Below are 17,819 nucleotides of genomic sequence, written 5' to 3'. Positions count from 1 at the left end.
ACACAACCTCCAGGTTACTCCAGGCGAGCCCAAGGTTGTAGCGTCAGTGGTCTTGCTTGTCCTAGTCTTCTATTGGAAGGAGGACAACAAGGCTTCTGACATCTCTATGCAGCACAGTACCTCTCCTGTCGCTGGATGCTGAGCCTTTGACAGCTGGTCTTGAGCTGTTGGCCGGAACACAATGGCTTGGAGAGACTTGAACATTGACATCTCTTACGATACCTTTCGAGTCAGGATTCACGCTGATGACTCTCCCAAGCTTTAACTGTCCTCTCAGCGCATTTTGGTCACACAGCCAGACTATGTCTCCAATGGCGACATTTCTTTCTGTGGTGTGCCATTTGCCTTGCACAAACAGGTTTGGACCAGCGAGCTGACTCCAGGACTCCCAGATGTGGTTGACTTGGGCTTGTATCTCTCGCAGTCTTTTGTACGGATAAGTGGCGAAGTCGAACGTCTTGAGATCACCGCTCTGCGAAGCTTGACCAAGCAAGAGAGAGTTCGGTGTGACGTATTCTAGTCGGTCTTCTAGGCTCTGAGCTCTCGCATCTATGGGGCGTTCGTTGGCGAGGTTGGCTGCTAGTCGGAGTACTGTCAGGAACTCACTGAAGCTGAGGTCTGTTCCCTTCCCGAGACTTTGGAGCGCCCTCTTAGTGATCCGCACTGTGGCTTCTGCAGCCCCATTTCGGTGTGGAGAATCAGGGTTTCTTTGTTTTGCTCCCCCAGGAAAGCGTACAGCTCCGCCAGAACGGGTTTTGCACCAACGAAGTTGGTACCAGGATCGGACCAGACCTTTAATGGATGGCCACGGAGTGTGGTAAACCCCTGGTAAGCAAGTAAGAAACTCTCCGTCGATAGTGTGTTTGCCAACTCTGCATGGATGGCCCTGCTTGACACCACTCCCCAAACTTTCATGGACACTCTTTTCTTGATGTCATCCCTCACTTGGTAGGGTCCGAATAAGTCGACGGCAGTGAACTCAAATGGTGCGGTTGGTCTTGTTCTTTCTTCAGGTAGGTCACCCATTACCTGTCGACAAGTCCTGGCTCTTGCTTTCTTGCAGACGATGCATTTGTCAACAACTTTTTGGGCAATCCTCCTCGCTCTGATGACCCAAGCCTTCCGTCTCATCCTCAATAAGGTCCCCGCTACTCTGTCATGTCCTTCACTGTGAGCTTCATGGGCCAAAAGGGTTGCGATCCAGGCATCAAAGGGTAGGAGGGGAACAGCTTTGCCATCCTTTTTAAAGTACTGGACTCTACCACCACACACCAATAGTCCACTTGTCACGTCCCTGTAGACAACCAGTCTGTCTGTTGTGGTGCTTGGGAAAGTCACATGTGTTTGCGCTGCCAGGCAAAGGTCTCTAAGAGCATCTTGTCTCTCGCTGACCGTGATGATGCCTGATCCAGACACTGCCTCCCACTTTGACACGTCTCTAGTCCAGAGTCCTGCACTGGGTCGGGTACCCGCGGGTACCCGCAAAAACAGCTGATTTGTGGGTGGTTTTTAAAAAAACTTTTTTTCCCGGGTTCGGATCTGGGTGGAAAAAATAACATGCGGGTCAGATCGCGGGTTTTAGATAAACACATCAGTCATTAGTTCGGTAAACTACAGATAACTATCTTGGTCATTATTTACTCTCTGAGGATCGCCTCCGCTATTTCGCAACGGTCATTGGTTCAGCTGTTTTCACGCGTTTCACCATCTAATAACACAATTTGTGATTGGGCGACAGAATCAACATGGCTGCCGCTTCCAAAACAGTAAATAATTATTTAGGTATTTGAGAAATAAGTGGATAAAACGTACAACTATCACTTTATAATGTTTCTGAAGTGTTTCCCTGATGGATTACTTCTCTCCTCGATGGATTCTAAAAACACGTGACGGCTTGTAACTGCTGAACGTCGCTCTGGACAGAAAGTAAGTCTATTATTACACATGTAAAGTTCCTTTACATAGATTAAAAGTTTAAAAGCATTAAACGTAACAAACAAGTGCTTTTACACTCATATGGGAGAAGAACACAGAGGGTTGATGATGGAGCTGAAGTCAGGTTTTTATTGTGAGAGCTGCTTCATTCAGGTCGTTGTTTACTTACTGGCACCTTAACTGTGGCGATATGCTGTTCAATATTCAGCCAATATGACCCAAAATGATTACTTTAAATCCGGGTTACGGGTCGGGCTGCGGGTTGTGTTTCAACGGGTTGGACCAGGTTGCGGTACTAATTGGCCTGATGCGCTGGTTTGCGGTTCGGGTGCGGGTTTGTACGTCGCCGGGTCGGGGCGGATCTTGAAAACTGGACCCGTGCAGGACTCTGCTCTAGTCTTGACCCGCAGGAACCTTTTCGCAGCTCTCCATGCCACTGTCTTGACCAGCCGTGTCAGGTTACTGAAACGCCTTACATCAACTAGCATCTGGACTGCTAGTCCTGCAGGTGACCTGCTTGACATCTTCTGGACTGAATGCTGGTTCTGCCCTGGGTCCTCCTTCAGGTAGGTTCTGTTAAGAACTACAATGAATGACTTCTCTTGGATTTTTGCGATGTTCTCTCTTGCTGCAGCGGCAACGTCCCTGGCGGATCTCTTTGGCCACTCACTTTCTGGTAGACTTAAAAACTTTGGACCTATCTGCCATTCTGAGTCCTCAGTCAAGTCTTTGGGGCCAGCTCCTCTTGTTATGAGGTCTGCAACATTCACTGCTCCCAGAATACACCACCAATCTCGGACATTTGTGCTGTTCTGGATCTTTCCGACCCGGTTGGCAAAGAAAGTTTGATAGCTGTAACTTTCTCACTGTATTGCTCCTAAGATGGTCTGACTGTCGAAAAGATGACATCACTTCTCCACCTGGATTCTGCAGTGTCTTTCAAAGTAACCCTTCAGCAGGGCAGCAAAGATGGCTCCACACATTTCAGCTTTTACAGCATCTCCTTTTTGGTCAAGAGGGGTCAATTTGGCCTTGGATTCGACCAGCCTCACGGCTGTGCCATGGCTGCAACTCCAACGCAGATATAACACAGCACCATATGCGTGCTCACTGCCATCAGAGAAGGTGATGCCACAAAGTTTGCCATTGGGATCTGGTGGTGTCAGGGACCTGGTGAATCTTACGTTGCCCAGCTCATCATATTCCTCCAGGAGCTTAATGGCATCCTCCCGGAGCTTGTCTGACAAGGCAGCATCCCAGGTGTCTTTTGCTGAGCAGCACTTTGCCTTTGCTTCTTGAAAAGCTCTTCGGACCAGGATTGTTCCTTTTTGCTTCGCCGGAGCCACCAGACCCAGGGGATCATACAGTCCTGCAACTTGGCTTAACAGCTCTCTTCTGGTGAGTGGTTTTGGAGTTTGTAACTGCACTTCCTCTTTGAGTAGATTCTGGCCGAGTTGCAGCTTTTTCTTCTTTTTTGAGAAGTTCACGGCGACCATGACGTGGAGCTTGTCATCGTCGAGTATGTACCCAAGGCCGAGGGCTTTGTTGTCATCTTCTGTGAGCTGATTTGGTAGAACTATTATCTTGGGCCCTGTCTCCTCACACTTGGGCACTCTCCTCCCACTTTGACTGGAGTAGACCCATGGCTTCATGTAAAACCCCTCAGCATCTAGGATCCGCTCAGTGTTAGATGTGATGAGTTTCAGCTGGTTCAGGTTGTCGTGAGAGGTCAGGATGATGTCAACATAGGCATCTTGATGCAGCACGCGCCTTTCTTCTTTGAGATGACTGAACTGAGGTAAGTTGGCAGTTTCACGTATGGCCAGTTGAGCAATGCATCCAGCAGGTTTGTCTCCAATGTTGACTCTTATGTCATAATTTTCAATTTGGTCATTTTCAGAGTCCCGCCAAAGGAACCTGTGCAGATCATGGTCCAGCCAGACGGATTTATACATTTTTTTTATGTCACCCAGGGCAGCAAAGACTCCCGCTCTGAACCTCAGCAGGACAGCATGGAGACAGAATGCGGATTTGGGGCAATGAGATAACTGATATACCATACTGACCCGGTCCAGTCTTCCTGCACTTCCTTGGACAGGTTTACTGCGGCCTTACGTTGGACCATGTCATGAACTTGGGAGGCGTAGGCAGCTTTCCACTCTGGCTCCTTTGCCAATTGTTTCTCCGTCCTGAGGAATGTTGCTTCAACGGCCTTCCTGTTGTCGGGCAAGGATGTTGGATCCTCCGCCCAGGGATATTTGGCATGCCAGTGTGGTTTCTTGCAGTGGTCATCTCCATTTACATATCTTAAACGTGCAATATGTAATTTTCTGCCACTAGGGGTCTCAAACCAAAACAATAAGAAGAGAAGAGGGAGTTGGATGACGTCACAAAGTAGCGTGGGATCATGGGAGCTGTAGTCATATAACCGCTGGCCGGAGCGCTGGTGCCCCGGCAGGCAGCAGTGCTTGCAATACACTGGTGGAAATGATTAATATTTAGATAACATCAGCCAGATGTTTGCTTACCTGTCTAGTAGAACACACGCGAGGTCGGCGTCGAATTGTAGTCCTAGATTTTCACGAAGCTCTCTCCATCTCTGAAAGGCCACACAAATATTTATCCTTGATTTAGCTCTCTTCTTATCCCAAATTCTTCTGGGATTGCTTGGTTGACCCGTACGTTTCTGTTTTACCGGCTTGTTTACCGGAACAGCTTCGGTGTCAGAAGGTGCAGCAACCATCAATGCATAATCATGATCCATGACGAGTTAGCTTAGCCTAGCAACAGTAACGTTCATTCTCTGACGTCTCATCCGGTCTACTTCTTCTTCTTCTCCTTCATTTAATGGCTATGGTAACTGGAGTTACGTTGCCATTGACATGCGACCTAATGACACGGTCCGTAACTTTTATTAATATTTCATATTTATCTGGGTTTGAAAAATTGTTGGAAACATTTCTGATAATCAAAGTACACAACTAAACAAAATATATAATATTGGTTTAGTTGTTTTTAGACATTTTTATGTGGAAAAACTACATATTATACCTTTAAACCATTTCTCACCATTTCCAGTTCTCTTTCCTCGGCAAGTGACATCTCTTTGCCTCCAGGCTGGCAATTCCCGCAGCGGCAACCTCCACACTTGGGCTCACAAGCAGCTCCTATGCTGTCCCACTTCCACCATTTCAGAATGTCTCTGTTAGCAGCTGCAGTGTTGGCCTGGATGAAAGGAGTCTTGCAGAAATTTGGATCTTTACAGGTGAGTTCTTTGTATTTCACTGCTGCGGTTCTCATTGAGCAAGCAAAGTGAATTTTGGAGGTATGGACTGTCATAGTGGCTTCTTCGAAGAGGTCAGGGTGAGTGCCCCCAACAGTTTTCCCAAGTGAGCCATCCCAGAGGACAAGGTTTCCAATAGAGCGAACTTTCTGAGGCACCAATTGTCCTTCCTTATGACTTCTAAGAAGTTGGACCTCTGTGGGTCTCTTCAGCTCATGGAGTTGAACATCAGGGAAAATCTTTTGCAACTTTTTTGCCAGCACATGTCTATGAATCTCAGCGATGCTGTCCAGCCCATAACACACCAGCTGGTGTGCCTTGAGAGTGCCTTTGGGGGTGTTCACACAGATCTTTAACAGGTACTGCTTGGTCTCAACCAAGGCTTTCATCCCACCAACTCCATGGACCACCAGGGTGACGTCTTCACTCCGGAGGTTCAGCTCATCTGCGGCCTTATGCGTGATGTAATTTGTGTCTGAGGCCAAGTCAATCAGAGTTCCGACCTTTTGTCCAGCATTGGCAGTGATGTTAAGGAGCATCATGATGACGGGGAACTCCTGCAAGCCACATTCCACCAGTAGTCCATGCTCACTTACTGCGGAGTTGCAAGATTTGGATACTGCGTTGCAGAAAGCATCTCAACACTGCCGCTCCAGTTCCGGTGACAACTTGGAGAGGAACTCCTCCTGAGCCTCTGTGTATCTCCTGCTTCCACCTCCCACTGTGCCAGATTTAACTGATCTTTGGGACTGATTTTTGGTTTCAGCAAAAGGGCAGAGGTAGTAATGGTGCTGGTCTTTGCACTTACACAGGAAAGAGGCTTTGCAATATCCATCCTCACCATGAACCTCGAGGCACTGACCGCAAGCACCAAGCTGCATCACCGCATTTCTCCTCTCCGAAGGTCTTAAGTTGGTCTTGAATTTCCTGCAGAAATACAGTTTTGTTCTGTGCTTGGTGTCACCACAGATGATGCAGCCTGCTGGTTCACTACTGGCCTTGGCAGTTTGTGTTCTGGTGTGCTTTTGCTGGAACCTGGTCTCTTTCCTGCTGGGCTCTTCGTCTTTTAGCTGGTCCAACTGCTCATATATTGTTTCTTGTGCTCTCAGGAACGTGAGGAGCATGTCAAAGCAGTTCTGGTACTGGACAGCTCTCCCGTCATCAGCAGCATACACCAGCCACTCCTTCTTCAAAGACTCTGGGAGCTTGCTTTCGATCGATTTTGTGACCAGTGGATTTTTCACGGCGTCCACATTGCCAAGCTCATTCAAGTCGTACAGGGCCTTTTCGACAGCCTGTTCCACAATCCTCCTGGGCTGGTGACCTCTAACAGGTTGCATTGCTTGCAGACACTGCCGTTTCCAAAAAGCTGCACTCTGGAACCCGTTTTCAAAACGTTGCGTTTTCAGGCACCCAAAACGCTGCTGTCTTGTAAACGATCGGCCAAAACACAACTAAAGCCACAGCCTACGGCCACAGGGAGTGCCACCACAGAGACCACCTCGACCCAGATAGACCGGGGTAGACTCCACACATGGTGCAGAGCCTCCTAGTCCTCCGGGCCTGAGGGATCTCATCAGGACGACGTCCCCGCGGACCGGACACACCTCCCAGTGTGGAGGCCCCCCATGAGTAAACACTGGAGCTAAAAACTAAAAGACTAAAAGGCAATAGGATAGGATAAAACAGGTATGAGATAAAATAATGATAAAATGCATACAAATGTAAGGATTTAGAAAAATTAAAGATTTAAAGATTAAAAATTAAAGATTTAGAAATTTAATAATAATAAAATGCATAAAGGATTAAAAAATAAATCATTTAAAAGCATTAGAGATTAAAATAACATATAATAGAAGAATTCAAAGAGTAAACGAAATCAGTTAAAAGCCAAACTAAAAAGGCGAGTCTTGAGCCTCCTTTTAAAAACATCAACAGTCTCTGCAGTCCTGATGCTCTCCGGCAGGCTATTCCATAAGTGAGGGCCATAATGGCTGAATGCAGCTTCCCCGTGGGTTTTAGTTCTAACTTTTGGAATGATTAAAAGACCGGTGCTGGAGGACCTCAGGATCTGCGAGGGTTGATATGATAAAAGCAGGTCAGATAAATAAGATGGCCCAATACCGTTAAGACATTTAAAAACTAATAAAAGAACCTTAAAATCAAAAAACACGGGGAACCAATGCAGTGATTTTAAAACCAATATAATGTGTGCCCGCCCTCTGGTCTTCGTCAGCACTCATGCGGCTGAGTTTTAGAGTAATTGCAGGTTAGAGACGGTCTTTTTGGGAAGACCTGAGAGCAGGGCATTACAGTAATCTGAACGACAAGAGATAAAAGCATGCATCAGCACCTCCATGATAGCCTGAGAGAGAAACAAGTGGACTCTGGCTATATTCTTAAGATGATAAAAACTTTGTTACATTTTTTATGTGTGGAATAAAACTAAGCTCAGAGTCAAAAATGATGCCCAGGTTCTTCACACAATCTGAAGGTTTAAAATCTTGTAGTTTTGGAAAAAGTTTCTCTCTCTTGCCTTCAGAACCAATAATTAAAACCTCTGTTTTGTCCTGGTTGAGCTGTAGGAAATTCACTGCCATCCATGACTTGATATCTAAAATACAGTTTAAAAGGGTATCAATTGGCCCTGCGTTATCAGGAGACACAGCGATGTACAACTGTGTATCATCTGCGTAACTGTGGAAGCTGATGCCGCGCCTCCTGATGACGTCCCCAAGGGGAAGCATGTATAGATTAAAAAGAATTGGACCTAAAATTGAGCCACTGAGTCAAGTGTTGACTTCAATTTACTGTTAAAATTTTCCACAATAAAATCACAGGGTGCAGGTAAAATTTCAGCAGGAGTGCTCTGTAAAATCTCGATAAAATTTGCAGCCACTTCAGAAGTTAGGTAGCATTTCCTCATCGTTCTCACCGGGGCCTGGCTAAAACTGGTGATGTTAAAATACACACAGTGGTCAGGCACAGCCAGGTCAACAACAGAGGACACACCAGTGGAGTAAAGTGTAAAGTGTTATTTAAAGTATGATCTTATATAATATATATATATATATAATATATATAATTGTTGAAATGTCATTTATCTATGACAAGTTTGAAGTGAAAATGTGTTGGCTTTGTATCCTTATCCACACCCTTGTGCAAGCAGTATACTTCATAACTACCTACTGTGCATGTCCATAATTGGCTTTTTCTTTACTTTCTCACCAACAGATGCATACTTTGAGGAGAGCACAGATGTTTCTTGCTTTAGGACACAGAACCAAGACATGATTTGTAAAACATGCCAATCAATTTCAATTTTCAATTTTATTTATAAAGCCCAATAAAGGTGAGTATAAGCCCAATAGACTGAGTGGCATCTCTGTTTCTTGGGCACTTAAAATAATGAATAAATATTCACATATGTGTGGGAGCAGTTATAAACAAGGACACACTGGAGACACAGAGGGTTATGTGATCACCTGATCAGGAGGAACTGAAATGTTAGTGCCTGACACTGTTAATTTAAACTCTTTTTTTCCATAATTCATGCTGGCATTCAGAGAGCCCTGTGTCTGCTCTGCTGCTAGACACATATGAAATGTCCAGCTGTCATCAGGCTAGGGGGGTCAACAATGTGACATATCATGGTGCATGTTTTTAGAATGCAGCATGTCAACTATGTTTTTAAAATCTGTATATGGTGTTATGCTTGACTTCAGTGTCAGAAACGTTATGTTTTCATGTGATTTGAAGCCTATCCACACTGATTCCAAACAGCTGCTTCTGGCTGCATGTCCCTCTCACACACTGAGAAACAGATTACAAAATACACTGGTAACAGTCAAAGTGGTCCAAAATAAATGTATGGCTGATATAGCTGTTCAATTACTAACATATCACATAATGGAATATTATCAGATTCTTCTAGAGAAAGGGTGAACTGCTGCTGTTTCATCAGCACCAAGCTAAAAAAAATACAAGTTTATATACATCTAGAATGAAAAAAAGGTTGTGCTGCATAAGGAGCTGACTTTAATAAGGCAGAATCAATATTTTTGGAAGCCTATGTGGATGTAAAGTATTTCATTTCTACCAAATCATTTCCTGCACGTAGTAGTGCTGAAAGCCTGACAGAACTGAAGAACAGTGTTTTCGCTCAGCAGGTCAGTTTGTAGAATCAGTTCTGCTTTTCACATCAATTGTAATTTTATACCAGGGCAGCTGGAATATTAGCACTGAGGGCTTATAAGAAATACTACTTGAAAAAATACCAAATAAAATCTTAATTTTTAGGGTTACAAGAAATAGGACATGAAAACATAAATTGTCAACATGCACTCATTTTCCAATTCAAAATTCAATGGTGGTGCAGTGGTTAGCACTGTCACCTCACAGCAAGACAGTTCCAGATTTGAGCCCGCTGGATGGGTCCTTTCTGTGTGAAGTTTGCATGTTCAGCCTGTGTAAGCGTGGGTTCTCTCAGCATTCTCTGGCTTCCTCCCACAGTCCAAAAACATGCAGGTTGGGTTAAAATGGAGACTTTAGATTGTGTGTAGATATAAATGTGACGGTAACTAGCTGACTGTCTCTATGTGTGGCGATGTGTTTAGAGTGTATCATCCTGCCTCGCCTCTTGCCCAATGTTGGCTGTGATAGCCCCCCTCCTCGCAACAAGAAGTTACAGAACAGTGAAGAGTACTTGTACTCTACCTGAAATCATTCTGAAACTCTTTAAGAATAAGAATGTGTTCAGGTTTTGTAAAGTTGTGGCAGGTTCAGGTCTGACTATTGCCTAGACTGATGGATCATTTAAACAGAAGCGACATATAAAATAGTAACTAATAACTGCAGCTCTAAGGGGAGGTAGTTGTTACAATAGAAATACTGAACTAAAGCCCCAGGGCCTCTAAATTATACCAATGGTGTTTGCACTTTACTTTCCACCCCCGAGAATTATATAATGGCTGTGTATGAAGAATTATAACATGAATTTAAGTTGTTTTCATTATGGTCATCTGCAGTGTTGCAGTTTGCGATAACATCTATAGGCCAGAAATGAGTAGCACATTTAATAAAGGACTCTGCTGCCTTATGGATTATTGTAATCTTTATTCTAAATCACCCCACGAGGAAAAAAAAAGTAGGTACAAATAATGGCAAACTGCCAGTTACAGACACATTTTTTAAAATTAAGAAATTACTCCTGCTTTCTCACTGTGTTCATTTTTTCAGCTTGTTGGGAGCTGGACTTTTTGGCCCACAGGTCAAACGGACAAGAACAGAAACTGTGTGGACTGTTTGTCTTCAGTATTAAATTGACTCTCTGAGCCTCAACAAGGTTTTCATCAGAAAAAACATAAGCTCTTTTTAACAATGGAACACTGCTGTGTGGCTTTGGAAAAACAGGAATGAATAATCTAGTCTTAATCCAAATAATCTTATCTAAATAATAGCTAAATCAGTTTGATAGTGGCAGCTAAAATTACTCCAAACCTTTTGTGACCTAGCTGGATTCCTCACTTGGTTTAATAACTAAAACTAACAATTTTAAATTAGTACAAAAACATAACAAAATGCTAAATTATGATATAAACATAAAATACAATAAAATGTGAAATGATATGCAAAAATGTGCAAAAACTGAGCCTGTAGGCTTGAACTAGGCCATCCACAGTAAAACTGCCGTTTTTCAGTCCATATGAACTTAACAACTGTTTTATTAGGCCTGTTTAGTTTTCTTGTTGGGTTAATATTTGTGACACCATGTGAAACAAATAGCAACGAAATGTTTGAACAGTAGAGGTAAAGCTACACATCACCAATCAAGCGTCTGTGCCGCAGACGGGTGGATCCGCTTCTCGTTGGGCTGCATTCAAATGATCGAAAATGATAAAAGCTTCATTTTAGCGTTATCTCCCAGACACCCAACAGAGCTACTGCTGTATGCCGGCCAGCCGGTAATGTTGTACTGGCCAACCTTACGGAAAGCGCCATGAATTAACTAATAAAATAGTATTCTGTAAATAGAGTCAAAACGCTTTATCCACTTAACGCTGTTAGAGTGAAGTCGGGGAATTTGGGACGCTTTTAGTAGATAGCCAAGACAACCACCTAAAACTCTGAGGACTACCTTAAGTGTTACTTTTAGAACTTGTTGTGGATCTCTGCTATATTCTATAAAGAAAATATATTACCAAGTAAAATAATTTAGAAACTTTGGACCTTCAAACACACTGAGAACCCCTACTTCTCTGTGATGACATGTTCAGGTAAAATGGGACAGCTGATAAGATAATATGAAACCTTCATGTTTATTTTTTGAATGCTTAAATCTATTTATCAGTTCAGTCATTAATTTATTCATGTAACCTATGGCTATTCATAAAAAACGTCCATCTTTTCTGCCATACTTCTCCTGTGTTTTTTAGCTGCTTGTTTTGTTGCTGCCATGTTGTCTAGAATAGACTTGTGTGTGTGTGTGTGTGTGTGTGTGTGTGTGTGTGTGTCAGCGTAAGTCATGATGTTAGGCCCCTGGGAGTCTAAAAACCTGCTGGTTTCACTTCAGAATAAATGTTTTATTTGAACTTAATTTATTTTCCCTATTGTACCTGAATGCATTAAGTACTCACTCACAGTTATTTCCTATAAAAATAAAGTCTTGTGTGAAAATATTTTGATTAGCCTATAAGACAAACGTTTAATAAAATGCAACACCCTACAATATTTTTGTTGTTATACCCTTATTATTTAAGCGTCAGAATTCTTATTACCAAAATGAGAAAAAGCAACACTTTTCTTTGAAGTTCTGGGACCAGTGATTTTTGACTCTTTGCTCTGCGCAAAAAGGTTTGTTTCATACCAATAAATATGATTATTTCATGTAAAGATTTGCAGAAGCAATGCAATAACATGTTCGGTGACTGGCTGCTAATATTTAAAAAACCCTATTTGTCCCATTTTACCTGATGTCACAAATTAGCTGACTTCACCACATTTACAGCAGTGTTCCGGAGATCAACGGGAATATGTGACGTGTCTGAACCTGTCTGATATATGTGCCTATATTTACAATAACATATAGGTCTAATGAACACATGGTGAAGTGATAAATGAAGTGCTTCCACGCGCCCCAGAGTGTTGGACTTTCCCAGATCCCGCGGCCCTGCATTATGGATCCTTACTGGGGATTACGGGGCTACAAACTAATCCACCACAAATTGGATCTATGGCATTCTGGATTCCTAAAAAACACACCGTTGGCTATATGCACATAACATTTCCCAGACTAATGGAGGGAGTAACTGCGCAGGCCTGTTGCCGCTGAAGCTTTACTGCGTCCCGGACAAAGAGGTGGCTGGACTCTACCGGGTGGCCCGGCCACAGAAGGCCGTGTGTTCACTCTGACTTTATGAGTGATGACAGAGAGGAAAGGCTCTGTTTTTCTGCCCTCTAACCTGCCCCAGTGTAGCTGTATGCGTCCTAATGAAATAATTACCTTGATGAATGAGTGAGGCGTTTAAAGTAGACATCAGCTTTTAATCAGAGTGGGAAAACAACTTCAACACTTCGATGACACCCTAATTAACAAAATTGGTTTAACAGCCCAGAGATTATGGTTGAGTGAAGGAGCAAACACTGACTTTTACTACTGCAAGAAGAACCGGAAAAGTAATGATACAAATACAACTATTATTATTAGATTATTATAGTAATCAGAGGAAAGTCTAAATATGGTACAAAGACTTCGACATTTTGTAGCAAGCTCTCTGAGCAAAAACGACCGGCAAAGTATTTTAACACTCACGTGACATTTTTTTTTTTACTTTTAAAAAGTTTTATTTAGATGACTTGTGTAGCTACAATTAAGTAGCCCGTTGAAAATGGTTTATAAGTTGTAACTTGTGGGCTTGAAAATAGCCTAGTTAATAAATCATTTATTTAAAAATCGATTGACAATGTGAAGCATCAGTAAATTTTCCATTACTGACGTAATTATTACTCATAGCCTTTGCTAAGGATGCCTGTTAAAAAGTGGTACCAGAAAAGAAGTGTATAAATCTATTTGTCCCCGGTGCACACTTAAATTCTCTCCTCTGCACTACAAACAATTTAAGAGACACAGTGTGGAAACTTCTCTGTATTAGTTGGACGTTTATATACACCGAGATCCCGCACGGCTGTCCCTCTGATGGAATCCCTCATTCCTGTACTGAGACGATTATATTGCATGTATTTTGGAATATATCGAATTAAATGCAATAAACTGAATAATACTCCAATATTTATTACTTTTCATATTGCAGCTGATATATTTTTCATAATAATACGATGGGGAAAAGGCTTTGATCTGTGATTTTGTTATAGCTTACTTTCTTACAGAGAATGGCTTTAATTAACTGTAACTATTGTAAATCATATGGAGTGCGTGTTTCTGATGTGTTATGTGTACTACATTAATTTATATAGCCTATGTCACTACTACTACTATTTGTTCGTCCCTTGTTTGTTGTCCTCCGCCCTCAGAATGTGACATTTCAGTGGGCCCTATTTATATAAATAGGCCTATGTTATATGTTAATAATCCTAGTGCCTGTGCGTGCAGCCCTTTGACTGTTCCTACCGTCAGGGAAGACTGCCCTCATCTTGAGGTAACTGCTGGTTAGTCGGATGATGGAGGCCTTGTCAAGCTGGGAGGTGATGGCCGCCGGCAGAGGCAGCAGTTTGGCCAGCTCATAAAACTCTCCGTTCTCTTTTTCTCTCCGCGTCTTCGCTGCGTTCTTGCATTTTTCCTTCATCTCTAGAAGTTTCACATAAAAGATTCTTGCATAAAAGTAAATCTCCGCTGAGATTTTTCCCATAGACTCATGTAGGCTAAAAAACACGGCTGTGTTACTCAGAGATTAAATTTTGCTCATGATGTTTAAATAAAAAACTTTAAATGACTAGCAGGATTCTGTTATGTGATTCCAAAAAACAGATCGCGCGTTTAGTTTATCCCATCACTCCGATGACCATCCTTTTCAAGCTTTGTTCAACTGCCCAGCTTCACCTGTTCAACCGTACAAGCAGACAAAGTTGCAGAAGCCCCGCCGCTGCACGCCACGTCCACTTCACGGTGTTTTCACGGTGCTGTCAGCTTTCCGCTCATCTATTCATCCATCCAGATATCCACACAGCTCCACATCCTGCGCTCTGCACATCGCCAGTCTCGTGTGTCGAAAATAGAATAAATAGGCCTAAGCACTGATAGATTTAACACATGCGTGTTGTAACCAAATGTGGAGAGCAGGGCAACAGAAGACCGCGAACTGAGCTGGGCTGGAAACCTCTCAGACCAGGGCTGCAGTGTCTGTCCGTCCGTCTGTCTCTCCTTGTAGGCGTGTGCGTGCTTGAGAGTGTGAGTGTTTGAGTGTGTGTAAGAACTACCACATGGCTCTCCAACATTTGAAACACTATGTTCAACATTATTTACAGCAATACTCAGAAAATTCAAACAAATAAATGCAACAAATAGCTACATACTTCTCGCTATCTACTAAATACTTAGCAAAGATAAGATAAGATTAGATACGATAAGTAAATATAAATCATCCTTTTTTAGGATATAAGAACATTGGTGACTTAGCCCGGACCTTTTCAGGAAGGTCCAGGCGGATCCCCTACATTTTATTTGATTAACGTTCTCTGGCATCTTGTTGACCCCCCCCCAAAAAAAAAGAACAACTTGTCAACTTGTTTTCCCTTTAAACTTAACTCACTTAAAGCAAACCAACAAACAAACGAAAAACTTCCTCTTAATTATGAATTGTGTTGTTAGCCTAGTTGTTAGTAATAAGTATTTGGTAGAAACAGAATACTTTACAACTGCTTTCATTGAAAATTTAATGACTACAGTTGGGAAAAATATTTAAATGTATATTTATGTTGTTACAGTGGTGGAATGTAACTAAGTGTATTATTCAAGTGCAAGTAGAAGATAAGATAAGAAAACTTTATTGTCCATTACATTTACATGAAATGGAGATTTGTCTTTGGCATCTGGCATATAAAATACAGCATGAAACATAAAGCACAATAAATAATGAAGATAAGTAAGTACATCAAAATACATCACAGCATAAAAGCAGCATTAAAAGCAACAGTGATCACAAGCTTGTTGATTATTTTAAGATGTCCCTGTTGGTCACAGCAGAGGGCACAAATTAATTTTTGTAGCGGATCTTCTTCGCTAGAGGGACCACAAGTCTCTTGCCAGATGGCAGCAGCCTGAAAGATGGTTGCAGGGGGTGTGTTGGGTCATTGTAAACTTGAGTAGCCTTTTTTGCAGTAGCCCAATTAAATAGGTCCTGAAGTTGCATTTGTTTGTGTCCAATTATCTTACTGGCCTGATTAACCACCTGGGTCAGCTTGTTCCTATCTCTAACCAGGAGGTTCCCATACCAAGAGACCATGTTCAAGGTGAGAACACTCTCAGTAAGTGACCTGTACACTATTGCCAGGGTGTGTTTACTAGCACTGAAGCTCCTCAGCTTCCTGAGAAGAGAGCGACGTTGCCTAGCCTTTTTGTAAATCCAGTCTGCATTAGGCTGAAAGGTCAGTTTGTCATCAATGATAGTTCCCAAATATTTAAACTCAGTGACCTGCTTCACTTCCTGCCCTCTCATGGTAATGGACCTGAAGACAGGCCGTGTGCCAGCCACTCCCATCGTTCCTCCCAGACACAGCTCCCTGGTCTTACTGACATTATGGTCAAGGAAGCTGCCATTGACCCAGGTGGAAAGGTGGTTGATGTGCTAAGAGTAGGAGGGGCTGTCAGCATCCTGCAGGCAGGCAACCAGGGCCATGTTATCAACATACTTAATAAGTGAGAAGTCTTTACCATTATATTTCAGCTCATTTGTATATGGAGAGAACAGAAGTGGAGATAAAACACAACCTTGTAGAACACCAGTACAAACAGAATGACAGATTATTAGATCTGGGGCTTTTTTATGATAAGGCCTATTCTTATATTTTTAAACACATGTATATTGCCTATATATCAAAAACTGGGACTATTTATAAAACTTTCTGGGCTGAAGCCTCAGACAAAAATAGTCAAAGGTCCATTTGGAGTGGGTGCTGGATACATATGTATAAAAGTCAGAGCTCTAGAGCCTTGTGCTCGAAACGGTACACGTCACAGCGCAAATTAAAAAGCTTTCAATGGGAGCTGAGACTTGGTGTGCTGAAGCCTCAGACACCCAGACCTAACAACGCCACTGCCATACACTACTAGTCCCACAGCTGGGAAATTTGCAGTGTTAAGAGCAGCAAGGGTGATAATGCAAAAACAAGACGCATCAGTAAAAACAATAGATTTGATAAATAAGTACACAATAAAAAAGCAACATATAAGACACACTGAATGGTTGAATTCACTTTATTGCACATAGGAAATATTGATTTCTTTACTCTTAAATGATAGAGTCTCTTGAAGAAGTTCAAACACAAAAATGTGCTCAAAAACTTGATTCAGGAAAAAAAGAAACATTTACTGTATCATTTTCTCTAAAGGTCCAGTGTGTATGATTTAGGAGATATATTGGCAAAAATTGAATACAATGAAGTAAGTATGCTTAGTTTAGTGTATAATCACCTGAAAATAAGACTCATCTTTTTTATTACCTGAGAATGAGAGACATTCAGGTTTTTGAATTTCACGTTGGTTATGGTAGTTACCGCTAACTACCATAACCTCTCTGAAATGAACTGCGCAGAAAAAACACTGATTTTTCCGCAAAATTGCTTTATTCACTGTTTTTACTGGTTTAAATCACCTGGTCTGTTTGTTTTGGAGAGAAGAGACCTCTGTGGATCATTAAGCTCCTGCTTAAAACCTCTTGAAAATCACGATCAGACAAAGGGTGAACACACATTAGCAGGTGCTTGTTGCAGACCGGCCAAACAGCATTGGAGAAATAGTGGTTTGTAATGTGAAACTGCTTTTTCAGAGTTTTTACTTGTTTTAATCATGTGATGCATTTGTTTTAGAGAAGAAGAGACCTCTGTGGATAATTTGGCTCCTGATAAAAAAAAACTGAACACTAAAGCAATTCTAACCAGAAGAAGTTTCAGTTGGTTGCAATCTGCAGTCCTCACAGCTAGATGTTCCAAAATCTTACACACTGGACCTTTTATTACAATAAATATATTTAATTGCTGTATTGCTTGTCAATTATCAACTTGGTCATATCATCAGTTTTGCAGCTGTATATCTTCGACACTAGGGTGGAGAGAGGAGCAGAACTGTTAACTGATCACCACTTGGGATGAGTTGGATGAGATGGTGGAGGGAGACTGTGGTATAGACCTGCTAAACCCAAACATGCAGGGAGGGTGAACTGGGCTATGTATCCATGGTGTTTGTGGAGGTAGCTGCTCCTAGTTGTGGTCAGAAGGTTATCAGTGAAGCTGAAGAGGGCCTTTCTGGTTTGGCTGGCCCAGGAGTCTTCTGAAACAGTGGACAGGTGGGAGGCCTGATGGCTGCAGCATTGGTGGTTGACTAAGCAGAAACCCAGGTGTGTTCAGGAGGCCAGGAGGTTGTGGACGACTC

General features: G+C 42.4%; 1 protein-coding gene across 1 annotated transcript in view; it reads right to left on the bottom strand.

Moving 5' to 3' along the window:
* sim2 (SIM bHLH transcription factor 2) overlaps positions 1-14,269 on the bottom strand; it is a 55,443-nt gene extending 41,174 nt beyond the window's left edge. The window contains exon 1 of the mRNA XM_033639155.2: positions 13,845-14,269. Coding sequence (XP_033495046.1) covers positions 13,845-14,082 — 238 coding nt within the window. The 5' untranslated portion in view covers positions 14,083-14,269. The remainder of the gene's footprint in view (positions 1-13,844) is intronic.
* Between the last annotated feature and the right edge of the window lie 3,550 nt (positions 14,270-17,819).

The sequence above is a fragment of the Epinephelus lanceolatus genome, chromosome 11 (assembly GCF_041903045.1).
Source record: "Epinephelus lanceolatus isolate andai-2023 chromosome 11, ASM4190304v1, whole genome shotgun sequence".
Classification (NCBI taxonomy): Eukaryota; Metazoa; Chordata; class Actinopteri; order Perciformes; family Serranidae; genus Epinephelus; species Epinephelus lanceolatus.
Note: the sequence above shows the minus strand (reverse complement) of the source record. Positions and strands in the feature narration are given on the sequence as shown.